This window comes from Camarhynchus parvulus, chromosome 10, assembly GCF_901933205.1.
Source record: "Camarhynchus parvulus chromosome 10, STF_HiC, whole genome shotgun sequence".
NCBI classification, from domain to species: Eukaryota; Metazoa; Chordata; class Aves; order Passeriformes; family Thraupidae; genus Camarhynchus; species Camarhynchus parvulus.
In genome coordinates, this window is record NC_044580.1 from 19952551 (window position 1) to 19962243 (window position 9693).

The 9693-nt window shown below is 65.9% G+C and overlaps 1 protein-coding gene across 2 annotated transcripts; it reads right to left on the reverse strand.

The window, feature by feature from the left end:
- Nucleotides 1–962: 962 nt before the first annotated feature.
- Nucleotides 963–9347, reverse strand: ANPEP (alanyl aminopeptidase, membrane). 2 transcript variants are annotated; one of them, XM_030955608.1, is made up of 21 exons: nt 9240–9347; nt 5993–6898; nt 5596–5741; nt 5383–5519; nt 5173–5299; nt 4919–5073; nt 4733–4846; nt 4478–4621; nt 4338–4403; nt 4130–4195; nt 3803–3975; nt 3643–3722; nt 3350–3483; nt 3206–3261; nt 2941–3088; nt 2735–2832; nt 2491–2598; nt 2235–2402; nt 1987–2127; nt 1796–1877; nt 963–1258 (listed from the first exon to the last, which is right to left on the reverse strand). In XM_030955608.1, the coding sequence occupies exons 2-21, from the start codon at nt 6592–6594 to the stop codon at nt 1100–1102; spliced, it is 2904 nt and encodes a 967-aa protein (XP_030811468.1). In that variant the 5' UTR covers nt 6595–6898; nt 9240–9347; the 3' UTR covers nt 963–1099. The 2 variants fall into 2 exon arrangements, with proteins under 2 accessions (XP_030811468.1, XP_030811469.1); XM_030955609.1 differs by lacking the exon at nt 9240–9347 and adding an exon at nt 8196–8273.
- Nucleotides 9348–9693: the final 346 nt, after the last annotated feature.

Here is a 9693-nt window from a genome sequence, read left to right on the forward strand (position 1 = left end):
GGTCTCCCCTCTGCAGCCCTGCTGTGTGCACTGCCCCAGAGGTGCTTGGGGCTCCGGAGCTGGATGTAGGGTCACCCCCTACACCCCTGCTGCAGGGACCCTCCCAGAGCTTCAGAGCATTCCCAGCTGCACTGCCCTGGAGCCTCCCCACAGATGTGCCACGGCCACGGCTAATAGGGCACCTTCCTGCTGCTGCTTGGAGCCTCCCAGGGCAGACCTGATGGACACAGAACCCGCACAGGCACGGTGGCATGGCAGTGGGGCAGTGGCAGGGCCATGGGTCAGTGGCACAGCCATGCTGCAGAGCTGCACGGGATGGGACGGACACCAGGACCCTCACCAAAGCTGCCCTGCAGAGCTGCTCCCCTATTCCTCACTGCAGGACCTGCTGGCTGCACCCCCAGCACGGGCAGGGCTGGGAGCACCCTTCAGCCTGCACCCCACACACAGCCAGGTGCTGCCCACTGCCAGCCCAGCCCCCTGCCCGGCTGTGTCCCGGGGCTGAGGGACTCACCACCTAGGCCGTCCCCAGCCCCACTGGCCCCCAGCTCCCACCCGCCTGGGGATCTCATCCCTTCCCTGAGCCCAAAGGCAGCTCTGTCCCTGCAGGGTGGCCATGAGGGACAGCCCCTCCTACCTGTCACAGCCTGTCCCTGCCCCGAGCCTGCAGCACCTGCCCAGAGCAGCACAGGCAGAGGGTCCTGGTGCCAGTCCCCCTGAGCAGGGCCCAGCAGGAGAGCTCACACGCAGCTGTCAGACAGAGGGGCTGGGGGCTGGCGTCAGTGAAGCCCCAGAGCCACTTAGCACCAGGCTCCTAACAGCCCGGGGGCTCACAGCCCCGGGCCCTGCCCCAGGCCTGCAGGGCCCCTGGCACTTCCTACCCGGTGTGTCACAGTCCCCACAGCACGGCCCCAGCCCGCAGGGTGCTCTGGAAACTGGGCAAGATTTTATTTACAGCCCAGAGCGCACCAGCCTGGCCTCCCCCTGGCAAGAGCCTGAGTTCCCGTGCCCATCATGCAGGCGTCAGCCCATCCCTGGCAGTGCGGGGGCTGGAGTGGCCGAGGGTCCATCCTGGAGGCCGGGGAATCACAAGCGCCTGTTATTTGCTCCTGGTCTCGCCCTCAAACCAGCTCTTCACCGCAGCCTGGTTCTCCTCCACCCACTTGATGTTAGCGCGGGTCCGCTCCAGCGCCTGCTCCAGCGCCCGCGTCCCCGACCCGAACCCGATGTCCTGGTTGTCCTTCTTGAACTGCTCCAGCTGCCAGGCAGAGACGGGGCTGGAGCAGGCAGGGCAGATCCCAGCAGCTCCCAGCACCACTGCACACCCCCCAGAGCACCCCTGGGAGTGCTCCAGCCCCTGACAACCCCTGTGAGCACTCCAGCACCACCCCAGCACCTCTCAGCTGCTCCCTGGCAGGACACCTACAGCCCCCAGGAGCACCCCAATGGCCTCTGGGAGCCCTCAGCAGCCCCCAACACCACCCAACATCATTCTGACAGCCCCAGTAGCACCCTGAGAGCCCCCAGCACCATCTCAGCAGCCTCTAGGAGCACCCCAGCAGCCTCCAGCAGCCCATGCAGCACCCCAACAGCCCCCAGGCGTACTCTGACAGCCCTTGGGCATCCCTGCCACCACCCCAGCAGGCACCCGGCAGCCTGCGACAGGGACAGAAGCCTCTTGGACCCCTGGGCTCACAAGGGGCAGGAAATCCCCTCTCATGGGCTGCTGGCAAAGGGCAGCTCTGCCAAGGCTGGGGTCCCTGGTCCCCCGGCTCCTGCCGGGGTCCAGCCTCACCTGTTGCAGCTCAAACTCCGAGGAGAAGCGCTGGGTCACAGATAAAATCAGGCGGGAGAAGGAGAAGGAGCCACCCCCATACCTGTGAAAGCAGAAGTGTGCTGAGCCAGGGGGAGGGACAGGGGAAGGGACAGTGCCACCCTCAAGGGGTGCAGGCAGGCAGGGGTGCCCCCAGCCCCCGCGGTGCTCACTGGGTGAAGAGCGTCCTCCAGTTGGCACGGATGAAGTCCCAGGCCAGGGACTGCCCCACGACGTTGCTGGCAATGCTGTTGATGGTGGAGGTGGCATCCTGCTTCCGGATCTTTGTAGGGTCGAGGGCGTACTGCAGGTACCTGGAGGGGCACGATGAGGGGGTGAGGGGCTGGCAGGGGCAGCGGACACGCCGAGGGTGATGGGCTGGTGGGGACACAGCGCAGTGCCAGCCAGATGCCACACGCACCGGCTGAGGATCCAGGGGCTGGGGCTGCAGGAAAGGGCTGTGCGGAGCTTGTCAGCCTCAGACACCACACGGGCCTCCTGGAACTTCTCCCAGAGGAACTGCCAGGCATCGTCCCCGCCCGTGGCCACCATGCTGCAGTAGATGGCTGAGCGCAAGTTCGGAGGGACCCTGTTGGGGTGAGAGCCGTCGGTGCCAGGAGCCCCTCGCCGTGCCCATCCCCACCACACACCCAGCACCGGGGCTTCCCAGGACTCACGGGTTGCTGGTGCTGTTCTGCCACCGGCGCAAGTAGTTGGCAGCCAAATCCTGGCAATCGGTGACACCGTAGGAGCAGGCGGTGCTGACAGCATTGGCCTCGTTGTACCTGGGGGAGAGAGGCCGTGAGGGCTGGCGTCTGGCACAGGGCACCCACCAGCCAGTGCTGGCTGGAGGCAGGGCTGTGCCCCTACCCAGTGCAGTCCCCCAGGGACCCAGCCCAGCCCCAGGGCCACGGTACTCACTGGACCATCAGCAAGTCATCACTGAGGGTATCATTCCAGTTATTGGTGATGTTCTGGTAGTACTTGAAGAGAGGGGTCACCTGCTTTTTCATGTATTTCTGGGGGCAAGAGGGGGTCAGTGCCCAGCGAGATGGCAGCAGCCCCCACACCAGCGTGGGGGCAATCCTGGCCCCTCATGCCCAGCACGGGGGGCTGGCACCACTCACCGACATGGCCCCAAAGACCTCGCTGCGGTCAAACATCTGCTGGAAGTACTTGAGGTTGGTGAGTGCTGCCTGCCAGGGCATGTATTCCGTCTCCTGGCCCAGGAACCGTGTCGTGCTCAGAGCCAAGGTCACGTTCACGTACTTGGCCCTGCCAGGGGTGAGGGCAGCGTCACCTCCCCAGCCCCACTGGCACTGCCCACCCCAGGGCACCCACCCCATCCAGCTCCTCACCCCATTGGCACCCAGACCACCAGACAGGGCTCACCTGGCCAGGTTAAAGGCGTCATCAATGATCTGGGCACGGTTGATCACAGGGAAGACCTGAGAGAGCAAAGTCAGTGTCTCAGGGCAGCCTGAGCGGGGTGGTGTGAATGGGGTCCCACCCCACAGCCCTGAGCACCCCGTGTACCTTGTGGTTAGTGTCAAGCTGCTTGATGAGCTGATTCCAGTTGTCCTGGTTGTAATTGACACGGAAGTACCCAGTGACATTGAGGTTCAGCAGGAGCCAGCTGGGGCTGTTGAGCTTGAAGCTGTTGTTGGTGTCTGGGAAGGGGACAGGAGGCTCTGCCAGAGCTGCACCCCGACCCGCCAGGGAGGGCCAGGCTCAGCCCCCACCACCACTGCCTCCCTGGGAACCCCGACCAGTGCCATGGCAGTGGAGGTGGCAGCAGTACCCCCACTCACGGCCAGGACATGCCATACCTGTGACTTTGGTCAGCCAGTAGGTGCTGCTCCCATGGCCACTGTCTGTCATCCAGGTGATGGGGATGATCCAGGTGTAGCTGCACCATGGACAGACAGGTGGTGGGACCGGCCCTCATCCCCTGACCCCTCAGCTCCCAGCCAGCCCTGCCACACTCACTTGAAGACAGAGGGTCTCTCCACAGAAGATGTGGGGTCCAGCAGGAAATGGGCCTGGCTGACGGTGCCACTGCGGGTGTCGACAGTGACCACAGGGAAGCCCATCTGCAGTGTCCAGCGGTCCATGATGTTGCTGATACTGTCAGGCAGCTGGACATTGTTCTTGTCCACCGCCTGCAGGGATGGCAGCACTGCTGGTCACCAGGGCCAGGGGCATGGCCAGCGTGGGGCATGGCCAGCGCTGCAACCCTCACCCAGCATGTGTCACACCTGGCAGCCCCCTGGAGCCAGGGCTGGGGATGCTGCAGGAGCACCAGCCCCCTCCTACCTGCTGCAGATGGACCCAGAGGTCAGTGTAGATGGTGTTGCTGTAGGAGAAGGTGTGGAGGTAGGACTGTGGGAGAGCACCAGGAGAGATGTGTGAGCAAGGGCAAGTCTGGGGTGTGGGACCCCCCTAGAGCAGCCAGGAAGGTCTCTACCACGGGATGCCCACCCTGCACTGGGCTTGCTGCCCCCCAGTACCAGCAGCACCTCACCTGCAACCCCTCCTTGAAGATGTCCTCGCTAAGGAAGCTCGAGAGCATCCGCAGCACCGATGCTCCCTGCAGGGACAGCAGGTCAGAGAAGCCAGGGGCACCCCAGAGTCCATCCCCACCCTAGGGACCCCCGTGCACACCTTGCTATAGGCAATGCTGTCGAAGACTTCACTGATCTGGGCTGGGGTGTTGATCTCCTCCTCGCGGAAGGACAGCGGGTGGGAGCTGGCCAGGGCGTCGGTGGCCATCACGTCATGCAACTCGTTCAGCACCATCAGGTCTTTCTGCAGAGGGGACACCAGCACCCGCCTCAGCCCCGCTGCACCGCCAGGCACCAGCGCAGCCCTGGGCTGCCTGCTCCCCTGCCCACCCCCCCCCATCGCCCTGGCACTCACAATGTTCCAGGTGGGCTCAGCAGAGTCGGCACCCAGGTACTCCACGTACGAGGCAAAGCCCTCGTTCAGCCACAGGTCGTTCCACCACCGCAGCGTCACCAAATTCCCAAACCACTGCAGAGGGCACAGCACTGCCTCAGCCGCCAGCCGTCAGTCAGGGCGGTGGGCGAGGGGTGCAGCAGGTACCTGGTGTGCCAGCTCGTGGGCGATGACGGTCACCACCCGCTCCTTGTTGCCGATGGAGGAGTACACAGCATCGAAGAGCAGCGAGTTCTCCCGGTAGGTCACCAGCCCCCAGTTCTCCATGGCACCCGCATTGAAATCGGGGAGGCCAACCTGGTCTGGGGGTGGAGGGCTCCTGTCAGTGCCCCGCTGACAGCACGCTGGACCATCTTCCCCCCTGCAGTGGGCACCTCAACCCAGCGCCCTGCAGCACCCACCAGACTTGGGGAGCGGGTAGGCCGTGTTGTAATGCCCCTCAAAGAATTTGAGGATGGGGCCAGTGACATTGAGTGCGTAGCTGCCCTGGTGCTCAGCGATGGCTTCGGGGCGGCCCCAGATGCGAATCTGGAGAGGAGGGATGCAGGACTCATCAGTGGCCCAGGCTCAGCCACCCAGGTGGGCAGGGGGTGCACCCCACCCTATGCTACCAGTGTATTGCTCGAGTTACTCTCCACGTGGGTGAACTGGCTGACAATGAAGGCCAGAAGGTACGTGGACATCCGGGGAGTGGTGTCAAACTCGGTGACATGCCAGATTTCTCCATCAATCTCCTGCTGCCTGGTGTCTGTAGAGATCAGAGAATCACCCCACAGCCCTGCCAGGCCCCCAGCTCCCCAGTGGGGTCCTCCCGCCCCACTCACTTTTGGCAGGCATGTTGGAAATGGCCCCATAGCCAGAGGGGTGGATCAGTGTCACTGTGAAGTTGGCTTTCATGGCCGGCTCGTCGAAGCAGGGGAAAGCCTTGCGTGCATCAGCCGCCTGCATCTGCGTGGTGGCCACCACCTGCCTGTGAGCCAGTCCCATCAGTCCTGGGGGTCCCTGTGGAGGCCGCACCCCCCAGTCCCCCTTCTCCCATCCCCACTGGGGCAGCATGAGGATGCAAGGGGGACACAGAGGCTCTGCACACTCATCCCATGGTCCTGGTGGAGAGAAGCCCCAAAGCCAGCCCATGCCCTCCACTGCCCTGTGCCAGCCCCTTCCCACCACCACACTGGGCCAGCCCTGTGGCTTCTACCCTGTCCCCTGCCCTCCACCTACTTGTTGCCTGAGCTGTCCGTGTATTCGCTGCGATAGAAGCCAGCCAGGTCATCGGCCAGCTCCCCGGTGAAGCTGCTGGACAGCCGGTACCGCCGGCCCTGCTGCAGGGGAGCACCCAGCTGCACCACGAGGTACTGGGTGGCAGTCTCCAGCCAGGTGCGGGAGATGGCAGGGGCACTGCCACCATCCTCTGCCTTCAGGGTGGCATGGAAGGAGCCCTGCATGGTGTAGTTCAGGTTCTTGCTGTGGATGAGGATGAGGTTGGTGGCTTCCTCACACAGGAAGACCACACTGCTGTTGCCCTTGAAGATGTACATGTTGTTGGCATCAGGCTTCAGGAAGGGCTGCAGGGACACCTCATAGAACTCTGGCTTCAGCGTGGCTGGCAACCTCCACCGGTTCCAGGGGTTGTTGGGGGCAGGGGTGGTGGTGCTGGTGCCAGTGCCGGGGCTGGCCGTGGTGCTGGTGCCCACATCTGATATCCCCTTGTTCTTTTCCTGGGCGTACACCACGGAGAGTGCGATGATGGTGGCCACAGCCCCCAGGCCCAGCACGATGGCCACGATGCCCACGGTCTTGCTGATGAAGAAGCCACCTGCCATGGCGGGCAGCAGGAGTGGCACTGGCAGAGACGGCGCTGGTGCAAGCACGGCTTTTAGCCTCTCACTCGCACGAGGTTTATTAGTCCAAGTTAATGGGTGAAGGATTAAATGGTCATGGGGTTCAGGGTGGCGACAGACCCTGGGATGAGCTTTCCACCCACCCGCCCCCCAGCCTGGCAGGAGCACCACGGCCCAGCGCCGCTGCTGCAGGGGCAGAGCTGGCAATGGGGGGTGGCACCATCGGGGAGCGTGCAGGGGCTGTGGGCCTGGACCCCTGGAGTCCTTTCCCAGCGCTGGCCTGGCCCTGCAGAAGGAGGGACAGAGTGGGTGGTCGCAGCCAGCAGTCACATCCCCACCATGCTGCGGGGCCCAGCGTGTGTCCCCATCAGCCAAGCCCAGATGCAGACTCAGTGTCACTCCATTCACCCTCGAGTGACAGGGTCTGAGCCGCTGCCAGAGGGTCCAGGCTGCCCTGGTGTGCGGGGGACACAGCTCACAGGCTGCCCCACCCAGGGAAAGCAGGCGCAGCACGAGGCCTGGCAGCGGCGGGGAATGTGAGGGGGACACTTGGGCGGAGCTCCCTCTGCCCACAGCCCTCTCAAAGTCCAGGGTCGTGCACTTGGAGGCAGTGGGGTCAAACTCCATCCCTGTGAGCCCAGCCCCAATGGGCACAGGTGAGGTCCCCACCCAGGGTGGGGGTGACACCTGTCACACACTGGGAAAAAATAGGAAGTCCTGTTCTCAGGATCTAATCGATCTCTCCATAGGGAGATATGGGCAGGTGTTGCCAGGAGCCACAGCTGGGGCAAAGGGCAAACCAGGATGAGTGGTGTCCTCAGGGAGTCCTTGCCCTGTCCCTGACAGCACCCAGCTGCACCTGCCGGGGCCACCGTGCCTGGCACAAATTACTCTGGATGCTGCTGGTGTTCCTGGCCCTCCCTGTTAGGCACAGCCATGCCCCAAGAACAGAGGTCACTGCTGGCTCTCTCAGTGCCATCCCCAGCCTGGCTCTGGCCAAAGGCTTTGGGGACAGTCCCCCACAGGCCCAAGGGTCACAGGCGGCTGGGAGGGTGCCAGGCACTCTGCACACCCCTGTCCCAGGCCTGCTGGCACTCCCCACAGCCCCTCGGGCACAGCACGCAGGCATCCCCCCTGGCTGGCCTGGGGAGGGGCTGGATGGAGTCACCGGGGAGCAGCAGACACAGCAGCCACACCCGACTCCCCCAGCCTGCAGGACTCTGTCCCCACCCTAGCACACTCCTCTCTGGAGCCCAGCCAGCAGCACCGTCTCACAAGGGCACTCACAAGATGCTGGGTGTCACCCCCGTGGGCACGGGGTCCCTGGGGCTGTGGCCTCACACACCCCACAGGCTGACACCCCCAGAGCCCCCCACACCGCCATGCACCCCACCGACCCCCCAAGCCCCGCACTGCATACGGGCCCCATAACCCCCATGTACGCGAACCCACTGCCAGCCGCACAGCCCACAGCCCCCGCGCGCCCTCGCAGCCCCTTGCCCCGCGCGGTGCAGCCCAAGGACCCCGCGGAGCCCCGCTTAGGCTGTGCACCCCGAGCCTCCGCAGCAGCAGTGCCCGCTCACCTTCCTGCGCTCCGCCGGGGCCAGCGGGTCCCGCCCGCCCCGCTGCCGCTTCCTGCGCCCCGCGGGTCGCCCTGCCCGTGCTGCTGCCCGTCCGTGCTCTGCCCGCCCCGGCTGCCCGCCCCGGCCCCGCGCTCTGGCTCCGAAGGGAGGAAAGCTTCCTCCGAAGCGCCAGGGCAGGAACCCGCAGCTCTGGCCCCCTTAACCTCGTGTCTGCCGGCCGGCGGGGCGGGGGCACGGCCCAGGGCAGCGCACGGCCGGGAGGCAGTTCTGAGGGGAAAGGCGCCCGGGGACCTGGCCTGGCTCTGGGAACGCGCTCCAGCGGGCAGGGCTGAGCCGAACCGGCCGAGCCCGGCACCTGCGGGTGCCATAGCCCAGCAGAGCCGGGGTTGGCGGAGGGCTGGGGCCGGGAGCCATGCCCGGCGTCCAGCCCCGTCTCCGCACCGTGCGGCAGCTCGGAGCGGCAGCTGTCTCCTTGGCAGGCCGCATGCCCCGGCTCGCTGGGGCTGTGGGCCCGCCTGCTGACCCAGCCAGCGCGGCCCCTCTGGGCACAGCGGGTCACGGCCGGCGCCGGGCGCTCTGCTCCGCACCCGCTGCAGCTCCGGGGCTGGGGTTCCCCGGGCTAGGGGCTCGGCCCGGCCCAGGCCAGCCTCAGCCAGGGCTGGCGAGCAGAGAGCGGCTGGGCCGGCAGAGGAGCTGCCCGCAGAGGGGGGCCCAGCGCGGTGCCGGGCCTCAGCCGAGCTGCAGGCCGGGCAGCGGGGCCGAGCTGCCACAGGGCTGCACGGGGAGCTGCGGGGCGCTGCACAGGGAGCACGTGTGGCCCGACACAGCGGCGGGGATGCTGTGGTGTGGGGCTGGACACAGCCCGCAGCGGCGGGGGATGCTGTGGCACTGCCCACGGCAGCCCAGCCCGCAGCCCGGCCTGGCGTGGAGCACCTCGCCAACTCCCTGGCCATGAGGTGAGCCGGAGCGTTCCCCTCCGACTGTCCCTGTCCGGCCAGACTCGGCGCCCCAGTCCCAGGACACGGCCCCGGCACGATGGCTCACCTGCACCCTTCGCCGGCACTTACGAGAGGACAAGGAGGAATAGGAGGAAGCGGAGGAAGAGGAGAGCCAGCGGAGAAGAGGACACAGCAGGTTGCCCAGCTCCTTGACCTCCAGGAGTGCTTATGTGGCTAGTGGCCAGCTGGGGAAGGGTTAAGCTGTAGGGAGGGGAAATTCCTTCCCGGCAGAGTCACGGTTTCCCTGCCAGGGGAAGTGGAGGCAGAACCCGGAGCACAGCTGGGGAGCAGAGGAAGGGCCCCCGGCCAGCCCCAGGGGCTGGTGGCCAGATGGAGCCGCGGCGGAGCCAGGGGCGTGGGGTACGTGGCTGACAGAGCCCATCGGGGTCACTGTGACCCCCAGGACAAGCCCTGCTCCTCCCCGGCCTCAGAGCACCCCAGCCCCACAGGTCCCACACACCCACAGCAGACACAGACACGGGTTCAGGGACAATTTATTG

Excerpts from the sequence above, each read along its gene's own strand:
- ANPEP (XM_030955608.1), bottom strand. The coding sequence starts at position 6,594 with ATGGCAGGTGGCTTCTTCATCAGCAAGACCGTGGGCATCGTGGCCATC. Across the intron at positions 5,074-5,172 it reads CTACCCGCTCCCCAAGTCTG|ACCAGGTTGGCCTCCCCGAT; the intron begins GTGGGTGCTGCA and ends CTCCACCCCCAG. Across the intron at positions 2,833-2,940 it reads AGGTCTTTGGGGCCATGTCG|AAATACATGAAAAAGCAGGT; the intron begins GTGAGTGGTGCC and ends TCTTGCCCCCAG.